The 24,078-nt window shown below is 30.6% G+C and overlaps 2 protein-coding genes across 3 annotated transcripts in view; one reads left to right on the plus strand and one right to left on the minus strand.

Moving 5' to 3' along the window:
- Window positions 1-18,817, minus strand: part of LOC149477104 (uncharacterized) — a 31,502-nt gene extending 12,685 nt beyond the window's left edge. The window contains exon 1 of the mRNA XM_089711565.1: window positions 18,757-18,817. Coding sequence (XP_089567691.1) covers window positions 18,757-18,799 — 43 coding nt within the window. The 5' untranslated portion in view covers window positions 18,800-18,817. The remainder of the gene's footprint in view (window positions 1-18,756) is intronic.
- Mip (Myoinhibiting peptide precursor) overlaps window positions 1-24,078 on the plus strand; it is a 54,230-nt gene that overhangs the window by 3,966 nt on the left and 26,186 nt on the right. The window lies entirely within an intron of this gene.

Here is a 24,078-nt window from a genome sequence, read left to right on the forward strand (position 1 = left end):
ATAAATGGTAAACGCTTAGCGAAATGTAGACCCCTTTGTTTAGCAGTAAGGTCGGGGGTTCGTCTCAATACTGCTCAATTATAGAGGGACTCATTTATATCTTAGCTCACTGTTTGACTTGAAAGAGATATATTTGTACGTTCTGTTAGACTGAGAACAGCTTGAACAACAAGGTCAACAATTTGAACGGCTTTAAAAAGAGATTAGACTTGGAACGTTTTAAAGCTAAAAAATAATATATTTGTTTATTAATTTCGGAGATTATAGAAATAATCTCATCACTATTGATATTGTAGTTAAAACAATTCATGATAAATCTTGATAACCATATAAATTGCTTGGAAGTTATTTATACAAATTAGTAAGGTATTCGTATAATAATAAATCAATTGCGTATGTTAGTTATATTACGTAACTTAACTTAGGAGTAGGGAATTAAGTTATATTAAAAGTTAATAAAACTATATTTGGCACAATGCTTAAATATTTAAAGCAATAAATATTAAAACGTATGACACAATACACAAAGGTACGTAAGCCGAGTGTATCAAGATTTGAAGCAAGCACATTAATAAAGTTATATTATATTCTAATGAATAAGCTAAAGACTTCAACAATCCGTATTTATCAGTAATTTGTAGCGAAATAATTAATTCAGTGAACTGAACTAATAGTTGCGATGTAGAGTTATTCAAATGGAGGCGTCACCTGCGAGAGAGTTAACTCGATAACTTATTGGAATTATTTCATTGCTTTTATTGTTTTATATAATTTAATATTCACATTATTTACATGAAGTGGTATTTCATTTAATATTTTATTAATTTGTACTACATATGTAACAAATAACAATATTACCACTCGACCTCAACTTCACGTTTTCACATGATAGTCATACATATTTCCATGCCTTTCCGAACCAAGTTATGTTGAGAAAGAGTAGCCTATGTTCTAGCCTAAGGTGGGGTTTACTTGTGTTACAAATTTCATCACTATCTATCAAGTAGTCTATGCATATACGTTCGATAGACAAAGAGACGAACATACATATAAACAGAGTGATTTTCGCATTTATAGCATTAAGTAGGGATTAATAGTAATAATAGTATAATATCATGGAATAGGACTTAACGCTAACTTGGCAATTGTCAACGTACCATATTATAGCATATAGTCTGCTAGTTGAATGGCCTATAACTCAACTTTCAACTTCTAAGCATCTCACACACTAGACTTTATGAATAGAAATGTTTCATAAATATACTAGATATCGGAGTTTTTATTGAGCGGAGTTAATAATACAGAGGATAAGTAGGTTATTTTTGTTTATCGAAGTCACAAAGTATAGCAGCCGCGATGCTGGATCAAATCCTGAGTATAAGCAAACGTAATTGAATTGTCTTTACTTTACTATTTTTGCGTTTCAAAGTGGACTTCCCTGCTTTCATGCTCATTTGATAAAATTAATGTGGCTAATTTATTTTTTATTTAAACATTCAGCACATAATGAATCTTTTGGAATAATAAGACACTTTCTAGTTGTGAATATTTAGTGATAATACCCTAGTGAGATATCTATTGTTCAGAAGGTAGATTATTTCAAATTAGGCTTAGTTATATTATTTTAGGATGTAATGTAATTGGCATAATTTCATACAACATGACTAATATATGCTTGGATAATTTGAAATTTAAATTACAAATGAATTAATATAATAAATAGGTTTTTACTACGTTCTTCAAGTACCTAAACCATTTCGATTTTTTCAATTAAACTTATCTCTATACGAATATAATATAAGAGTATTGGAGATTCCTCAAGAAAACTGTTCCTTGGCCTTTGGTTTATTACAAGAGTAATATAAGAGTCTTTGTTTGACCGAGCCTCTTCATGTAAATAGACTCACTTTGTTATCAGTCGTGTAATATTACTTTTTGCCCATTTCAGACTCGTTTTATGAAAAGTGAGGACTGGCTGGCTTTTATGATGTAATAGGCGCTAAAATTTAATTAATAATTGAATATTCAACCATTTTTTTATTGAACAGAGTAAGTTTATAAAATCATTTCGAATGAGCATGCACGAATAAAATCACTTTATACATTGTACTATCTTTTTGTTTTAAAATATTTTTGATCAGTAAAATCAAATTAAAACATAATGAAATTGGGAAAGCATTTACCGAGAACCTACCTTCACGTTAAATATATATTCGAGGGTAATAAAAAAGAAGTTACCTCTGTTACAAAATAAAAAACGAGTGTAATTTTCCAAAGGACAATATAAGCTCATGAAACATTTAAAGCCTCAATTACATTAAGCCTTCAAGCTGGGTTGTATCCATATACCAACATTTGTTATTTCAAAATATACCTAATTCAACAATTCATTTCATTGTATTTAAAACAATGGCTTATAAAATAATTACAGTAAAAATCCATCCTAATGTTATGAATTTAAAGGTCTGTTGAAATTCATTTTTATTTTTCACTGTTAAAATGTAAAGGATATTTTTCATTTTCAAAAATTTTAAAGGTCACAACGATCCAAATTTAATTTTAAGACGCTACTAGATAAGTGTGTAGGGTATGATGCAAGCGTTACATAAAACAAAATATAAAATTAAACTACGATGCAAAAAGCTAATGCTTCGTGAACAACAACAAACAAAATAACTGGAGCACAGACGCAAAAACACTGGCATTGTGGTGCACAGATAAAAAAGCACAAAGTAAACAAGAAAAAGTTCGATTTAATTCAGCAAACGGAAACTAATAAAACCTAACGCTCGCCAGTAATTGCCGCCATGTTAAAAAATATAAAAACCGCCATTAGGGCGAATAATAAAAATCAGCTGTAGGTAAATAAAGTTAAACAATGGCTTAGTAATCAATTTACAATAAAAATTTAAAAAAGCGATTTCCATACAAATTGCGCGCCAGTTGAGTGCGGTTTCAATTACGTGGGTTTTAAATTAATAAACTTTTTAGAGTTCTTGCAATTTTGGTTTTTGAATACCATTTATCCTATTAATATTATAAATGTGAAAATTTGTATGTATGGATGTTTGTCTCTTTCACGCAAAAACTACTGAACCGATTACAATGAATTTTAGCACACATATAGAGGGTAACTTGGATTAACACATAGGATAGGTTTTATCCCGGAAATTCCACGGGAACGGGAACTATGCGGGTTTATCTTTGAAAATGCGGGCGAAGCCGCGGGCGGAAAGCTAGTTTTAATAAATAACGTGCTAAAATGTCACGGAACGGTCCATACAAAGGTGCCTTATTCATTATTATATTTTAAAATTAGTTAAACCAAGTCATGATTAGATGCAATATAGCAAGAATATAGCCAGATGTTTAACGCGATTTTTAAAGTACATATTTAACGTTTTGTCAACCTCGTAATACATCATTCGTCAGTCCAAAAACATTAGAAGGTACGTATATGTATAAATAATAAACATTAAAAAACTATATTAATTAGCCAATGTTAACAATGATCCCACCACTATTAAAAATTGTTACACAGTTTTTTAGAGATTGTTTAAACGATAAATTACTTTTAAATAAAATCAATTTAAAAATTCAAGATTTAACTATAAAATGCGTGACGTTCAATTTAATTTTGTCCTGCAAGCGTTACCCACATCAGAAGGTGAGCGTATCTGACCTCACCTTACATAAATAAGGCTCTTTTGGCCCTGGGACTTGGGACCTCAAGTGTCTCTCGATACCTTGAATATTTTATGACTCCGCAGTATATAATAATCGCTGATAACTGAATGAATTATGATTTTCGATGTTGTTACCAAAATTGAATAGTTACTTAATAGAGACGATGGTAGGTATAAATTCTGAATTTTTGCATAAGTTTGGATTAACTTATGAAATTACACTTAGTTTTTATTTATAAACATACATTACATTGAATACTTTATGCATGTACCTATAATGAAAAAGAAAACGAATAAAACAATACAACGAGAACTATTTTCTGTATTTTAGAATATAGTTCGTTTTAAACAATAATTTAATTTCAATAAATTTTCATAAAAATACAGAATATTTTCTACACGGCAAGTTTATAACTTGAGAGAAACAGATAATAGGAATAAATAATTAGATTCCCACGATGCGGCGAGCAACAGTTGGTTCTCTTGGTAAAATAATCATTCCTTGTGGCAAATCAAATATTAAATAAGTCCTGATTGACCGTAATGTTCAACATAAATTTTGTTACGAATCTATTTAAAAATAAATTCTCAATAATTCAAGAATATATTAATTAAATATTCTTAAGCAAATAAATCAATCAATACATCATGCGGAACCCGGATAACGATAGCAAATAGTAGGTATCAAAATCGTATCAATAGGTAGTAAAGTATAAACATACATCTCTACATACATTCAAACTCTCTCATTAAAATAATATATCATAATAAGCAATAAATATCTAATACGTCAATTATAACGGAATTTATATTGATTTCAAATAAATAAAGTCGGCAGGAAAATAGTAATTTCAGCACCGTAAAATATTGTTCTCGCGCTATCATAGCTACCCTCGTTTCAGATAAAAATAATAAATCACGCGTAAAATATGCCTTTGTGGAATAAAATATCTTTTATCTCATTTTTGAACCGACTCAGAAGCTTTAATTTTTAAAGTGTCAGCATTAAATACATTGAGTGTTATGCTATGAAACTATGGTTATAATATAATCTGTCCATCCTGCCATAATAAGATCATTAGTATATTGTTCTTATTCATATAAGTAACGTGTTAGGGTGTTTGATCGAAAAACTCTTGAGATACCTACCTACCTATATCAATCGTGAAGAAATATTCAGATTGTGTTGATGTAAATGAACTGAATTTTATAGTAACAAAAACGTAAAGATGAATGGATGCATGGATGCAGTCAGAAGCTGTATTTTAAAATAGAAACTCGAAAGCATATTTTTGTTAAAATAAAATGTAGATCATAACAATTCCGGTATTAAGCTAAAATTCCTCGAGCGTACGACAAAACTACACTAACAAATATGGTAAAAATATTTTTAAAATAGTAATTTATTTAATAATCCCTTTCCGAGCTGTATAAAATTTACAAATTTTAATAACTTAGAACTTCAAAGCATTCCTTTGCTTTAAGATTCTATGTAATATTTAAAAATCTCAGCTTTTAATATTCCTGTTGGCGCCTGACAAATTTTATAATGAATAAGTTGCTTTCAGATTCACTGCACTACTACAACACACAATGAAAATTTATATTCTTGTAAAAGATATTTGCAAAAGATTTTTTTTATTCTACCGAGACTGTGATCACGCATAAATTGCGTTTTATATCAGTTACGAAACTATTCATTCTGAATCTTTTTTTTTTGAATAATTTAAAGCGTTTATATTGTCCCGATAAAATCAACAATCACTTTACCCATCAAATAATATCGATGAGAGGCACCCAATAGGCAATATTGTGTAATAAGAGGATGTATCCTGACCTTTTCCTTTATAAAAAGATATTGTACCTTTCTTAAAATCCAGTGAGTGGAAGTTATTAAGTGAGATTCCGATAAACACGATTCAGATCGTAATGTATTGTGAATTTGTGAAGGAAATTTTTAATATTTGAATCGATATCTTTCAACGTCTGTCAGTATCGTACAATACTACTTAATTAAAAGTTTAATCAAGTGTTAAAATTAATATCGAGACGGGAGTTAGAGTTGTAAATAAAGGTATTGATATGGTAATATGCTTTTGAACAAATCGAAATTATAGAGAATTTACGATGTTTTCTCATATTGTTGGTAGAATATTTAAATCTTTACGTAATATTATGATTGACACGTAATATTACTGATTGATTACACGTACTTACCTCCCTAAGCGTATTTATATGTGAGTTGTGTAAGTATTACGTTTTTTTATTATATCAAATCGACGGTGCCTCTCCATCGGTGGGATATTTTTAACATGTTTGGGTAAATGTGCGAGTTAAAATATATCTGCCGTCCGATTAATCTACTTGTTAATCGTTTATGTATTTAAAGCAATAAGCCGGAGCATTTAACATTACATATAAAAAATATTGGAAATTTCTTAAGGTTAAAAAATCCAGACCAAAATATAAATAATTTGGAAAATCCAAAAGTGCACGCCTCATAATTTTTTTTTAATAATTATTTATTAATTATTATTTTTGTTTATTTAATAACAATTAAAAACCACATCGAATCAGATCCTGAAAAATGAAAGGGTTCTATTCCTGAGCATACTCAAGCGTAAGAGAAAAAAAAAGACTCGATTAGTAAAGTATTTCGGTCGCTATCATGTTAACAAGAAAATCCTCCGCACATACAGACACACGGACGTCCAAGACAGAACTTTTTTAAACTGTTTTTTAACTAGTTTAAATAACAAAAATGACATCAAAAATATCATGAATGTTAAAAATAGTGTTTTTTCTTAATATGTGTGTGTATGTATTATCTTACAAGTGCAATGTATGATACATAAAGACATTTTAAGTTTGAAAAATCAGATGTTTTGCGCGAAGTGGCAGTAGTACCCACCTCAACGCTTCGCTTATGAGGCGTGCAATACAATATAGTTCCTGGTAGGACGTTATTTATAATCGGAAATACATATAAAACTAAAAACAGGGTCGCATTAGTGCAATACAAGCGTTCAAAACGGAAGCTGCCCCATACAGTGGCCATTTTATTGCCTCGGCTACACACTCGATAATTTTTCAACTTAATGTTTGGGAAATGACAAAGCACCCAGCTTTAGCAAAGTTTGTAATTGCTGCGTTTGTTTTTGCGGGTTTTTTAGTTCTTTGAATTAATTTTATAATAAAGGTTTTACAGTATCTATTATTACTAGTATAGTATTATATTATCTATAGTATAGTACTATAGTAGATTACGTCGCCGCTTGCTATACATTCTCTTAGATAAATTAATGAATATTTTTAACCATATACTCGTAGGTATAATTAACCGGTTTTATTTTATGTTATTGCACGCCTCATAAGCGAAGCGTTGAGGTGGGTACTACTGTCACTTCGCGCAAAACATCTGATTTTTCAAACTTAAAATGTCTTTATGTATCATACATTGCACTTGTAAGATAATACATACACACACATATTAAGAAAAAACACTATTTTTAACGTTCATGATATTTTTGATGTCATTTTTGTTATTTAAACTAGTTAAAAAACAGTTTAAAAAAGTTCTGTCTTGGACGTCCGTGTGTCTGTATGTGCGGATCCTTTTTCTTGTTAACACGATAGCGACCGAAATACTTTACTAATCGAGTCTTTTTTTTTCTCTTACGCTTGAGTATGCTCAGGAATAGAACCCTTTCATTTTTCAGGGTCTGATTCGATGTGGTTTAATTGTTATTAAATAAACAAAAATAATAATTAATAAATATTTATTAAAAAAAATTATGAGGCGTGCACTTTTGGATTTTGCAAATTATTTCTGTTTTTCTCTTTCTTTTATGTGTGAAATAACGTTATTAATAAATAAATATTATCGGCAATACACTACTTAATGAAATTCTAGACCCAGAAAAAGGCATAGCTACTTTTTATCCGGGAAATCCCACAGGAACGGGAAGTATATTTTTCTTTAAAAATGCGGGCGAATCCGCGTTCGGAAATCTAGTCATCAATAAATGAAGTTTAACGATCCATTCATATTCATAGTTTTTATTAGTACTATAATTCTATCAAACAAGCGACACTAGCCAGAAATATGAATATTAAATAATCCTGGTGGCTGGTCGCAAATCACGTATGTTTGCACCTGCCCACCTACGTACACGATCGACGCGTAAACAAGCGGCTGAATATGAAACTATCGGCTATATTCTAGCAGTATAACATAAGATATTCATTCATTGTCGAACGTAAACTAAATAATATAATATACAGGCACAGAATACATAATAGTTGATACAGGGTAAGTTGTTTGTTGCGCGATATACAGGGTGTCCCACTGTTGGTATACTAAGCTCAAAGGAGGTTATAGTTTTGCATACGCTGAGTACGTAAAAAATACTTATAAAATTCCAGACGCATTTTTTTTTCAAATAGATGAATTCTTAAAACTCTATGTGAACACCCATAACAGGCAACCCGCCCAACTTTACCACCAGCACGTGACCTATCGTTTAAGATTATGTTTTCATAGACTTTTGCCCACATTAGAGAAGCGGATGTGCCGGCTGCGCGAAGCTAGAGATGAAAACATGGATTTTCAGGAAAAAATTAGCAAAAATTTTTTGACGTAATTTTGTTGTTTAAGTATTTTTTACGTGATCAGTGTATGCAAAACTACAAGTCCTTTCGCGCTTAGTATACCAATAGTGGGACACCCTGTATAGATAGGTTGTATAAAAATAAATTCAAATCAATATATTTATTGATACATATGCTATTCTCGTACCTACCTTCGTCCTTAGTCCGCATAGGATAAAATTTTTAAGTGAGTAAATCTTAAAATTGTAATATAGAAATGCATCTCATTTAACATTGCTAAATACTGTAATATATTTTAAATAGAATGTATATTTCAACGCAAATGATAAAACTCTAAGTATAAATATAATAACGATATCAATTCGATGGAAAACATCAGCTTTTACGGTTTATAAGTTTTTGTTTTGCAAGTTTAGATAATTAACGGTGGAGTACCTATTGTACAACTTGAAATCCTGCACGTGTTTGGGATTAAATGCACGCGATTGTTCTCATAATTCAAACTTTATTCAGGCTTTATACAGCGTGGCAACGCATATATTTTATTGACTTTTTAGACACGAAATCACGTGTATTATCTTTAACAAATCTGCATAGATATTTCCAGGTTTATTACCAGTTATTCTTTAATTGTCTTAATAATGGTGTTTAATTAATCTTATTATAGTGATGACCATCGATGTAAAAAAGTCATATTTCACATAATGAAACAATCACATATATAGCATCATCCTAAATCTGCAACTAATCTCTAACAAACCTATAAAGTCGTTTTCGTTACACTACTATAATAACTCAAACCGCCGAAAAGACATTTATATTTTTTTTATTTCTGGGCTAGGTATATGGTCGCTTTGAAAATGATAATAACTAATAAGATGTGATTGTTAAAAAAGTTGAAACATACCTAGGCGGAGCTGGGGCGAACAGCTAGTCTATTACAAAAGATGAAATATCACACAGATTGAAAGTTTAGCATAAAGAATGAGGATTCATTAATTTTGCCATACAAGAAGTTCTCGCCTTGGATAAATAAGCCTCATTAATTATTCTTGTGATTATTTCAAATATTATGTAAAACATTTTTCATAAGGTTAATATATTTTGGTCCCTTAGGTCGAAAGGAAAATTTATAAAAAATTCTATTGTTTGAGAAGTTTAACTTCAAATTATGAGGCAATCAAATATCTACGAGAAAATTAAAACAATAGATATAAGTACTAATTCCTACGTAATGGTATTGTGTAATACATTGTAATATATTTTTGTATAGGTATGATATGTGTAATTAAAAATTCGCAATAAGTTTCACACGATAAACAAAAACGTGTAAAATTACATGTTTGTTCAACAGCGCGTTTTCTATTTAACACACTCAGGTCAGCGGGTTTCAGTAAATCAAATTTAAACTCGATATATCAGCGTTTTGTGTAAATTGAAAAAACAAGGTCCAAATTATTGCGGACCCGCGCGGGCTGTAAAACATTAACTAACTCTCGAGTAACAATTATTCATTGGCTGACGTTTTTCAAGTTTATTTAGTGCTGTGCCGAGCGACGCGCCATTTCGGATTCCATTTTTAAACGGATGGACAATGGCTTGAAAATAGACCGAACTAAACTTTACCCTTTTCGCGTACATGCAAAATATATTATACTTTATATTGTATAGGTATCTTTGTATATCACACTGTAATCGGTAGTAGGTTAAGTACTTAAAAATAACTAAAAAATATAAGAACAGGTACTCACATGAATTTCAGCAAAAACACAGTCTCTCCAGTCATAAGTCACAGACTCAAACAGTCAGGAATAAAATAAATAAACACGAACCTTTCTAACATTGAAACCATTTAGTATTTGAATTTTTAAATATTAATTTAGTCTTTTAAATAAATATGTTTTATACAGTTGTTTCTCAAGCTTATACAATAATAATAAAACACTTTTCCTAACAATCGACACGGAAAATTTTAAATAACAACTGTTTTTAATTAGCATAAGTCTCCAGAATTTTCCACAAACTTAAATCGTTTAAAATACTTACGTGTGTAGTAATGAAGCGTCACAGAATGCCGCGGGGAACTGAGTTGGGGATAGTTCCCGCCAAACTTTCGCAAACGTTTTAAACTACATTTGCCACAGATTAACACAATAGCGCTGTTTGTTGCCAGTTCTGAAATTCTATTATATTTACCTGGTGCTTTAGGATATAACTTTAATTAATAAAAATATAATATATATATATATATATTTTTTATTAAATATAATGCTTAATTTTTATTAATAAGTATAACATTTTTTAATCCATAATAATTCATAATTATTATTCATCTAAGTTCGTTTCAGAATGTTGTTTATTTTATATAGAGTAAGTAGGTTTAAGGAAAATAATTTTATATAATTTAATTGACAATTTAATGACTATGCTTTTATGCTTATCTATGGATTATTATTTATTATCAATAAGGTTTTGTGATTTTATTCAATTGCATGTTTGTCCAGATGATTTTGCGTGACTTACATTATGGTTAGGGAGCCAGGTGCAAATTTGGTTAACTATTTCCTCTCAAGAGATAATTCGTCAGACGCATGAGAGTATAGTATTATAAAGCCTCGTGAACGTCAGCTGGCGCTCGGTTGGGGGGGTGAGCGGTTGTGGCCTCCCACGCACATAGGAAAAAAAAATACATTCATTCATTCATTTCCTCTCGGCTAAAAATTTGTCAAATTGTAGCTAACCCAATATCTCAACGAAAAAAAATAGTCAGCTGGTTACAACATGGTGTATTATACGTCAGCTGGTGTCTCGAACATGAAAGTTAAATTTAAAGAAAAATTTATTTTCCGTTATTTCCTCTCAAACAAAAATTTACCTGATGATAGCTTATATATAACTGTGGATAAATATATATGTCAGCTGGCTGTATCTTGGTGGAAAAACCGTCAGCTGATACGGGAGGCTACAACCGCTCTTCCCCCCAACCGAGCTCCAGCTGACGTTCACGAGGCTTCATAATACTATACTTTGATGCATTTTACTAATTACCGCTTGAGAGGAACTTGGTCATAAAATCTGCTGCTGGCTCCCGGACCATTATTCAATCAATTACCCGTTACCTCATTATCGAATCTTATATATAAAAATGAATCGCAAAATGTGTTGGTAAGCGCATAACTCGAGAACGGCTGAACCGATTTCGATAATTCTTTTTTTATTATAGGTATTCCTTGAAGTACGAGGATGGTTCTTATGTAGAGAAAACGTAAACATGTACAACGGGCGAAGCCGGGGCGGACCGCTAGTCTTCTTATATATAAAAATGAATCGCAAAATGTGTTGGTAAGCGCATAACTCGAGAACGGCTGAACCGATTTCGATAATTCTTTTTTTATTATATTCCTTGAAGTACGAGGATGGTTTTTATGTAGAGAAAACGTAAATATGTACCACGGGCGAAGCCGGGGCGGACCGCTAGTCTTATATATAAAAATGAATCGCAAAATGTGTTGGTAAGCGCATAACTCGAGAACGGCTGAACCGATTTCGATAATTCTTTTTTTATTATGTTCCTTGAAGTACGAGGATGGTTTTTATGTAGAGAAAACGTAAATATTATGTACCACGGGCGAAGCCGGGGCGGACCGCTAGTATCTTATAATTTTTTACATCCAAAATTAAAATTAATACCTACTGATTGCCCTTTAGAACCCTTCAAATTATCTTCGTTCCCATATTAAATCCATACATCCCAAAATAGACGGGGGTGGAAGTTTTTTATAAAAAGTTCCAATTTAGCTTTTAAGGTTCGTCGAGCGAATGCGGTAAAATGGTGAAATGTAGCGACTGCCTAATGAGGGCCTGAATACTTCACTTTTGTTTATCTTCTGCAAAGTGAAAGTGACTTATAAGCTGCTTATAAGTTGTGGGTTGAAGCCTTTCGGATTCTTTTCTAAATCGCTATGAAAGTTTGACTGGTTGAACTTTCGTGAGAATTATGAGAAATGGACGTGAATTATTATTTATTTAAATTGCTATTTTATTACAAATTTGATTACATTTGATTTCACATTTTTTGCGTTGTTATATACATTTTGTTCTGAACGTAGTTCATACAAAAATAATTACGATGAATAGGTATAATAATAATATTATGTAGTCCATAATGTACCTAAGTATTCAAATTTCCTAACCAGAAAAATTAAATTATTATCTTTCAGTATTACATAATCACGTAAATTCAGAAATCATAATATTTAAGCTAAACAATGTTAACGATACAACATGAAACGGCTAGTTTTGTTTAAAATGAAACAAATAAAAGCCTAATGAGTTATGCGATTGTGATTGATGCGTACGGAGCGCGAATACAAAGCGTTTAAACTTTAAACTTTTGTTCCACCGCACATTCTAGCAACCCACACACATCAAGCGAAATTCCCAAAGTTCTTAGTTACCGTATTTATTGTAATAACTTACGCGTGTATTTAATAAAAATCGCTCGTCACTCGCGTCAGCTTTACGTAAAGTACTTTCGTCAGGGCAATTTTAGATGCTTCACATACTTTTGGATTTTCAACTATGATATGTAATACTTTTAAACAAGTAGTGACATATAGTCAGCGATTTTGGAAAAATAAATATGAAGATGTATTTTTAATATTATCTGATGACAATAAATACGGTCAGACAACATTGAACGAGTTTTCCATTCAAATATTTTTTTAAACTGGCAAATAACAATAATTTTTGTTACTCACCACATGTGATCAATTCCATAAACAATAGATCAGAAAAGTATAATTTCAGCTTTCTTTCCTAAAGATATCTTTGTAAAATGTGATCGATTTGCACAGGTAGGCACCTATATCCACGTAGTTGTCATGTCACACGCTCCAAAGCGCTTGGTAACGAGAAAACTTGACAGTCGCAAACAAGCTCAATGCATTCACGCTTTTATTATAGCTATAATACACTACTTATACCTGTATACTAGTAGGTATACCTATACACTACTTTTACAGTACCTAGGTATACCACAAATATCGATCAGTCTTATTAATTACACACTACTTCTAAAAGAAGTCTAATTGAATAAATAAATGTTTAAGTTTGAGTTTGAGTTTAATTATTGAAAAAAGCATCATTAATAATTTTTCGAACAGACAACAAAGTTACAGTAAATTGTTAAAAATAAAAAGGTAAATTATCTCCAGAACTATGAAACTATTACTCACATTTTCCTGAAAAAAAAAACAATAAACATTTCCCGCTCACTAATGATGCAAGTACATCGTTTAGTCGCTAGATGGCGCTATGATTAATGACGTGACACGTCTGCGATGTTCCCAACATTAACAAGTTTTAAATTAGAAAAACGTCCATCGTCATAGATCGTCATATTCTTGTCCAGAGAATATGGTGGACTATGTATTTAGGTATAAAATGATGTTATTTAATTAACTGCACTCATGAATATTTAAGAGATTGTGTATGGTAAAAAGCCGTTATAATAATCAAAATTATATTATGTTTTTAAATTAAACAATTTTATTAATTATTATTAATAATTGTCCCTTTAATAAAAAAGTAAAAGTAAAGTTTAAAAATGTTATGTACAATTTTCGTATTCATTCAATCCTATGTATTAATATATTAATATTATGATGTTTTAGCATTATTTTTCTAACAATAAACTTATGTTTCAAGATTTTTTTTATACACTGTCATACAGCTATTTTCAATTTTCATTTTTCCGCGGGCGTGTTACAAATGGGAGATAATATTCTTTATTAGGTGAATCTATTCCTACAGGCACCGCTTTTACGCAAAAAATACAAACTGTAGATGCCTATTTCTTACTTCCTCTAGAGATAAAAGTGTACACAAAATATGAAAACACTTAAAGAGGTACACGTTTAGTATACACAAGCAAATGAATATTTACGAACAAAAAGAGCGAATTTCTGTAAAAAATATTCTCTCAAAATTTAGGCAATCATTGTCTCTAAGATGAAAAATGGGTGAAGGAAGAGTTTTTAATGAAAGATCGTCGATACCTTGACGACAGCGACAGTTTAATAACGTCGGCCGATAAGTTGTTAGGTCGCGGTCGTATATCAGCGGAAGCGATAATAGCTTGGCTATAGCGATTGGTTTAAAAAAAAGGATTATAGTTAGAAACAGAAGCAGTACAGCGAAAACTATGTTATTTGCTTTGAGCATTACGTAGAACCATGTAAGTAATTATAAAACCAACTTTTTCTAATTGACAAAATTCTTATTAGTGAAAAGGATACGTCGGTTAATTGATTATTTTTTCTTAGCCATAATACAAATATAGAACTATGCCATTGTCATAATATAATATAGTGTACTATGTATATACAATAGAAGTTATAAAAACTAGTAATTACTACTTACATCGGCAATACATTCTACGACATTGCATTCGCTTCTAGGCTACGTATAATTCGTAGTTCGTAGTTACGTAGCTTCAAGCTACGAAATATTCGTAGCTACAACTAAATTATTTTATGGTTATAAAACAATATAAACTCAACCTAACATACAGCGGCGATTGACAGATTAAGAGATTAAACGCTTTGAATATTATAACCAAGAAGCTTATATCTAATACACTGGAGATTTCGGTATGAACATTTGACGTGTAACAAGAAAATTGTTGTGTTTTATCACTTTCACACCTAACTTGGTATTGCCACTGTTAATACGAAGTTTTCCCAAGGCTACTATGTATGCTGTAATATTCTGTGCAAAAGGTTAGTTTCCCAAGGCTACTATGTATGCTGTAATATTCTGTGCAAAAGGTTAGTTTTTAAAGTGAAACTTTTATTACATCGTCTCAAACTTTTTGGTCTGTGTAGCGCATGTCGCGTGTATCGCGGCTGCCGAGTAGGTATACCTACTCGGCAGCCGACCGTCACGCGACATGCGCTACACAAAGCAGTGTTCGGAACCGTTCGAACAGTTTCACTTTTACCGTGGTTTCATAAAACCACACAACATTTTTTTTGTACATGAGTTTGTTGATAAATTGCCAACAACGTCATTCAGAAGCATTGTTGGATGAGACAATTATTATTTATGCTAAATAAAATAAGTATCTGAACTAATTATTAAAAAGCGATACTCCCTGATTATGGGTAGTTACCATAATAAAATTGTAGCAACTCTCACTTTGACAATATGGCATAATTGTCAAAAAAATTGCGTCGCTTCGAATACTTATTTAAGTTAATATTGTTGCGTATTTAATAAATATTTTCCGAATATAAATAATGTATTGCATTGTGAAAAATTGCAGAAGTTTTTGGACACCAAATTCTGGCATAAAATTTCACAGGCAAGTGTATATTTACGCTATTTACAATATTCCTCAATACTCATGCATTTACCTGTTTAGAATCATTTTCATGGCAAAAATCGTCAATTTTATCATCATTTTAGTAATCAATCATGCTAAATATCTTCTATCTATCTTCTTTTCCTAATAATTTCATCATTTTTCAATAAACCAATTTAACAAGTAAGGTAACCATGATGACGAGTTTTTACGGAGATAAAATATTGTAATAGTTAACAAAATTATGATGAACATTTAGAACACCATTTCAAAGATTTTTATACTAGTAATGAAACAACGCACGACATCGATATTGCACTCACATGTGGTTTTATGTTTGTTCTTCTTTAACATAGAAATTAATAGTTCTTTTAACTTACCAATTTTTTTTTTGTTTTACTTATTTCAGCTTTCCAAAAATGAAATAAAAAGAAATAAATGGCTGTCCATAGTGCCTATCAAGGGTAAAATTTATCAACATGCCAGAATATGCAGTTTGCATTTTAAGCCTGAGGATTACGGTCCAGAAAAAAAATACCTTTTGAAAAGTGCTATACCTTTTTATTTACCATATTCTTGTTACTGCGTCTCAACTGTGGATAAAGTAATTTTAATTATATTATAATTAACCACCATGAAACCATTAGTAACCGTAAGTACAGCTCCTGAAAGATATACGAATTTTTGAGAACTGTAATATCGTTACCACACATCAACACTAGCGATGCAACTCTCCCTTTGGAATATTGAAAAGTTTTAGACTGAAGCTTGAGTAACCAAAACGATGTTTTAATGTATGTAGCACTCATTTTAATTAAAAAACCGTAGTATGAGATCAAAAGTTATCAAGCGTTATTTAAAACTATCATTCTCTACCAATTAAAATGGTATGTACCTATAAAGATGATAATTATTCATGTAAGAGTAAAATAAGTTGACCAGTAATATTATAATATAAAATACTGTTAAAAATATATGTCGTTATTATTTATAGACCATGATTTTTAGTTTTTTTTATTTCGAAAAATCCTGAATATACAAACCAGTGTGGTCACCCACAGAAAGAGACAAAAAACAACACTGACGTCATTCAAGGTTATATTTTCTTGTGACAAGTTAATGGTCATAGTGCAATCTCCAGTGTATTAGATATAAGCTTCTTGATTATAACACCAGCATTTCTGTAATTAACAATCAAGGCACTTCAAGTTTTGACATGTTTGACTGCTTTTTGACTGTTATTTGAGAAACAAACTATTTACACGTGAACAAATTAAATGTTTTTCGTTAAACACTTCAATTTGAACAAACATTTCAAATTATTAATTACGAAATAACGATTAACCGGTTAAATTAATTTTTAGTAAATTACTCATAAAAAATTAAGCGACGCTTAAAATATAAAGTCTTACTGAATGTCAGAGAATTTGGTATTAAATAGTTGCGATTAAGCAGACAAAAGCTTTTAAATTGACCTGAAACGAAATTAATAAACATCCTATTATTAAGAACGTTTATTGTGTATTCATAAATGAACCTTAGCTCAATTAATACAATCCTATTAAGATGACAGTATCAGCAGCCGGCAAGATAGTCCCTTGTCAAGTGACATCATCGCAAACTGTCAGCTTGACAGCTCATTGACAAACTGTTTACAGATAATAATTAAAACGACTATATTTTACTTTTACATAGATAATAAATTTTAAATAACAAAGACGGGAGAATAATTAAAAAGGTGACCTTTGAAAATGAATTTGGATAACATTAAGTAGATGGGACATTTTCAACAATCTTTCAGCTCTTTGTTGTTTAATTATTTCTCTTTTTTTAAATTAAGAACTCCAGACAAAACTTTTTCGTTTAAGAATAGTACCTTTTAAACTGAGCTTTAAATGTTAAAACGGCAAAATTGTTTTAAAACTGCTTCAGACAGGTATAATATAAACTACTCACTCGCACAATATTTTTCAACAGGGGCTAAAGCCAGTAAATAACCCGGAATTTGGCCTCCAAGAAGTATTTGTTTAACTGTTTTATTGACACACGTGTTTGTCAACTGGCGGCGATAAAATAAGGCGTGTGCCTGCATATGTACTGTGTGTGTACACCCTTGGAAATTCACGGTCAAATAAACCCGATTTGATTTAAAACTTCAACAAAACGGTTGAACTGCTGGATTAAACCACGTACATTTTTTGAAATTTAATAGTATGTATTAAAAATAAGGATCGATTTGGGACTAGACCGTTTTGGTTCTGATTATAATATGTTTAAGAACCTACTTTATTTCGATGATTAAACAAATATTAATTTCCTTTTGTCAAGTTGAACGAAGAACATTGATTATGAAAGCAAAATCATTTTTGTTTGAGTAAATTAGCTCATAAATAACATTAAATCACGCTCAATAATATCCATTAAATATTGATCAGCGCATGTTTATTCATAAAATCTAAAACAAACTGATTTAATAGAGCAGGCAATTACTACACACGGCATAATCCGGTGCGTGCGACGAAACCGCTCAGCGCGCTTACCGGTGTTTGTCGTGTGTCACGTATTTCTTTATTAGGCATATGGGCATAAACAATACATTTATAAGGTTGGCAACACTCAATTTATTCAGTTGGTAACACTGGATATTTATAAAGTAAAAAAAAAATAATAATTACTGTCTGATGCGTTTGAATTTAGAATGTAAAAAAATATGAAGGTTAAAATAATATTGAATTTTGTTAGTTGTGTTAAAGATACCTAGTGATAATATAATCTAATTGGAGGTAAAATTTCGGAACCATCAGAAATTGACGGTAGGTAAACATTCTTTATGTTGATACTTTAAATTACCTCAATTATTGACTCTGAAAATGTGACAAAAACTTGATAAACTTCAAAACATGATTATGGCATGAAATAAAATACATTCGTATGAACTAATAGCTTATGAATTATTATATTATATTGTTAAGAGTTGTTAAAGCGGAATTGCTAAAAAGGTATGTTAAACCATAGTTCATAATCATTTATTGTACATAGAATTAGCAAAATACTTTCGAATATTTAAATTAGGTAATAATAATATAATTTTACCGAGAGCTACGATTCCCAACATGATGAAAAACTTCAGCGCCATTTTGTGTTAGCTTCAGTCTGAAAAAATTAAGTTACAATTTAGAAAAAAAGAAATCTGTATGTAACCTGTGTGGTATTATTATTTTTTTTGACTATTTACCAATAGATTACGAAATGTGTAGGTATATGAAAATTCAATAACGTTATTTCTTGATAGCGGGTATACATAAAATTAATATATTCCTTCCTCCTTCCTGTATACAATACAACACATAGACAATCGTTTTAGATTTTTAGACCAAAACTCAACTAAACTGTGTCGAATTTGTGAGAAATGAGCAGAAATCTGATTCCAACGTTGGTAATAAGTTGGAATACAATCGCATTACCTCCGCGGCTCGTAATCTCGCTTATTACCGCTCACTCCGACGTATAAATACTTTCATTTCTATTACTCATATAGATATAAATTAAGTATTAGAATAATTTATTTATTCACTGTTTTAATTTCTTAAATTATAGGATTATTGAATAAATGTATATAGTTATAATGTATCTAATGCTAGGTACATTTAACTCGATATTTTAAGCTAATCCTATTTAAATAAACCATAATAAACCATATGTATTATTTTTTCAAATTAATATAATATTCTTGGGCGTTAAAAAATAAAATTAAGGCCAGACCAAAATTATCAACTAGTTAATGTTTTGAAAGTTGACACAATATGTCCTTATTGTATTAAAAAAAAGAAAAATAATATATCACCTGTTTTCCAACACCGTAAAATATTCTTCACAGATAACTGACAGACGCAACAATATTCCCGCGCTTTATAAAGTCACATTAATGTCAATTTGACAACAAACGGGTTGTTCCCGCGCATATCTACACTGCATTTTTCATTTCAGAAATTTGATAAAACGAGTTTTCCGTGTGTTTATCATTTTACATATAAAAGTAATTGTATTTATTGACTTGTTTATAAATGGGATATCTAGATTCACATTTAAAGGTATGTGAAATGAGTAAAATTCAATCACGTGAGTTGTCTTCATAAAATTAAATAATCTTTAAACACATTTTATCATCGCACAAAATCTGTGCCTTAAAAATAGTAGTTCTTATAAACCGAATGAAATATCGGCTGTAAATATTTTATTAAAATTGTCTGCGGCTACATCGTAACACACAACATAATAAACTATCAACTGGCACGAACATGATCTTAAAAGAAACATAAAAATCTCTACAAATAGACCTTCAGTATAAAAGCTTAATATCCCATTCGGTTCTATACTGCAAATTATTTTCCTTTACGAACTGTGCAATTTTGATATAACTTTTAAGTGTTAAAACCTTTATATATACAGACAAATATGTAAACCTATATCAAAAAACAAATAATTATGTACCTACTATATAGGTATATAATCTATAAAATCGTGATACGGATGCCGTAATTTTTCGTTCCCTTTTTTGATAATAATAGCTTGTATATAAGTTCTAAATGTCCAATATACTCATAATACCTACTTCGTACACATAATAACTCATTAGTCCGCTAAAACAAAACACGATCCTAGATTAAAATTTAAAATGCTCAGATTAAAATCGAGCGGGAAACTCCCAAAGTATCACGAGAAGGGTAATTTTCGGCCGTGGCAACTCAAACATTCCAGAATTGTGAGCCTTTCTGCCCGACTCATAATCACCCCTAAGCTGAGTCCCAACGGAGATCTCAACTATTAACTGTACAATACTGCTAAACTGCTATAAGTCGAATGTTTACCCGACTTCGTGGCAATGAGGATTATGTTAAATTTTAATAAAAAACTTCGTTCACTAATTTTGAGTTTGAGTTTGATTGTTGGAACTTATAGTTTGGTATAACTTATAGTTTAATATTTTGTTGGATGAGTTGGTCATTTGGGATACAGACGTCACATTCGCAGCGATTAGCAATAAGCTATACCAAGGCAGTACAAATGTACGATTGTATAATTATGTGCTCGCTTTTTTCAATCTTCGACACAAGTTCCGTCACTTGTTAATTGTCTATGTGGCTGGTTTTGATTTCTTATCAAGTTAATGCATTTATTAGGCAGTGGTACATTCTAATTACGTTCACATCGCCTGATACCATAAATGTATAATATTATATTCACACAACGTCAACAAATTATAATGTTTAAACGTGGTTTAAACGTAACATTTCTTATGTTACAAAACTTTCGCATTGTGACTACAACCTACAACTTTGTTCAATGTAAATGACTTTTGTTATCTTTTAAACATTCCTGAAGAGTTTCTTATGTAAACGAATCGTATAGAAATCAATAAGTTTAACTAATTCAAAGATATCGATTCACTCCTTAGAACTTGGCCTAGGTTAGTGTAACAGCGGTGCTTTCTCACGATATTAACATACTATTACTTCCCATATGCCTTATTTAAAGCCACAAATTTCAAAAAAAATATAATTAATTTCTTAATCAGTAATGTAATATCACTTTATTTTTTCATGCAATGACTAATATTAATTGATATTATATTAATTACGTAACGAATGATACATATTCACTCAAGGGTTTGATAATGTCAAGCATTAATTAGTCAAATGAAAAGCATTTTTGAAGTTAACTGATCAGTTTATAAATTTCAATTGCGATTTTTTATTGTAATTGAAATAGAATATTCAAATTTTTATGAAGACTTGGCGCACCTCATTAATTTATTACTTAGTCAAATTTTAAAGTACCTAGTCCTATTACTAGTATCATAAATTATGTAAATTTTTCACAATAGTTATCCAATTTATTATTTTTAAGGAATGAATTTCTTACATTCCAAACTAATGTATAGAGAAACGTGTAATTCAGATGATATTAATATTTTTTTTGTGTTTCTTTTCAGGTAAGTCGCACTCTACTCGATATTCAGCGATATTTTATATTTCATCACACTTCGACCACACTGTGACTCGGTATGTAAATACTAATATATTAATATATATGTACATTATTTAAAACAAGCTAGCAAATAATATTGGAAAACCTCACTCACATTATTTTTATATTTATTCTAAGTTCACAGTAAACCATACTGAAACTATGTATTAATTATGTGCCTTATCAGATTTTTTTACCTTTTTGGAACGAACAAACGAACATAAGACATTCGCTCGTTTGACGAAACTTTGTCAACAGCATAATCTGCCCAAACTCATTATAATACATAATGACGCGACGTCGTGTCGTTTCAAATGAAATTCGTATTATTCGATGGTTTCCCATTCTATCTGTTTAATTAATACTCCTTTTGATCGATGAGCCCGGAGCCGTCAAACTTTGAGATGAATCTAAAAGTCGTAGACTTTCGAAATTAATACCTTCAGGTGTTAACTTGCACTATATGTGTCCGTTGTCTTTGTCATATCAAACTAATATTCATATAATTTAATTTGATATGCAGGATATACGATTTTTTCAGAATCATGTAACCAGCTGTAAGCTGTTATAATTATATACCTGCATAGATTTTTAAATGTTATGGAGAACTAAGTAAATGTTGCCGCGGTCCACTGCTCTGCATCTCGATTCAACAAAATAATTATGACCTTAGAATATTCATAATAATTCATATACAATCGGTGATCTGCCTTGATGGATATACTCGTAATAGTAATAGTCTTGTGACGTCACGTTTTTCCGAATCTTGGTCAGAGCGCCATATTTTGTAAACAGATTATGATCGATTTAATACAATACCAGTCATTTGTACAATATGTGACCAGATCCTTTTTTGATGGCTTTTATATTAAAATACACTTACTTAGGTTTAGATAAACCTAAATTATGACAAAATTAAAGGCGGCATAAAAGTTGCAGAAATATGTAACAAACAATATATTTTTTTTAATTTAATATAAATATAAACCCTTTCGTCTGTCGACAGCTTGTATAAAATACAGCCCTAGCTGAACTCATAAAAGGAGAATGGGCAAATTGGGCCTGAAACTTGGGCTAAGACCAATACACACGAAATATTGTTTTTGTGCTAGATCATTACACATACTTTACGAAAAAAATAAAATAAAAAAATAAATCAACCGGGTTCTTGTACAGTCAAGGCAAAAAGTTTTATTTATTTGGCTATTATTTTGCGCACAATAACGGTGTTTTTAATTCGAGTGAAGTAAATATAAATCTAAATGTCAGTGGAGTGACTGAGTTTAACCACAAAAAACGTCTAACTACGTTGAATTATAATAAACACGATATAGGTACCTGTTACAAAACATAATATTAGTGTATTTCGGTTATTAGAAGGCTTAAGATTAGTACATGAAAGTGAATTGGAGTAACATAAAGATATTATCATTGTCTTATAACAGTTATTTACTGCAAAAAATATTATACACAAAGAAATAAAACTCGATGTGACTGTACAAAAACCCGGTTGATTATTTTTTTATATATATTTTTCCCGTTATCTATGTGTTATGATCTATTATAAAAACAATATCTCATGTGTATTGGTCCAACTCAAGGGTTCAGGCCCAACTTCCATAGTAAAATGCCCATTCTCCTTTGGGAGCTTGCTTATAATTTCGTTTTATCGGAATTACTTCTTAGTTTATTAAAGGATTTGTTGGCAAAATGTATAAGTTAATTATTTAAAAGTATTTACAAAAGGTAACTGTGTCACGATAAACATCTATTGGCGTTATATTGAACATTATAATTCAGTGAAAAAGAGCAATTCGCTGGCAAAAAAGTACTCTATATTATATTATAAGCCACCTATACCTAGTCTATACTTGAGAATTGATAAACATAATATTTTGCAACCAGCTTGCAACCAAGACGATTTTAGCAATAGTTCAAATAATAATTAGGATGTTAGAATATATTAACATAAAATTACATACAAATTACAAACATAACAGTCTAAAATCACACCCAATCCACGCATCTGTCTAAAAATAACTTTTGAAGCGCTCAAATCATACTAATATTAAAATGGGAGATTTGGAAGTTTGTAACTCTTTCACGAAAAATCTACTGGACAGATTAAGATGAAACTTTACAGTAATATAGGTCATCATGAACATCAGAATAATACATGAGCTATAGAAATACATGAATATGCCCGCGGGTCTGTCCGCGAAACTGTGCGAAACCTAGTTATCATTAATGGTATTTTGTTCTGTGCCATTTAATGATTAATTCATCAATTGAGTATCGGCCATTAACGGCCCATTAGCCTGTCCGAGATTTGTCTAAACGCGCTTCCAGCTGCTGCAGGATTAGATGTGATTAATTGTTACTTATACA

This window comes from Colias philodice, chromosome 26 (genome assembly GCF_061535455.1).
Source record: "Colias philodice isolate Cphi_HAF_F1 chromosome 26, ilColPhil1 Martin Lab GWU primary, whole genome shotgun sequence".
Classification (NCBI taxonomy): Eukaryota; Metazoa; Arthropoda; class Insecta; order Lepidoptera; family Pieridae; genus Colias; species Colias philodice.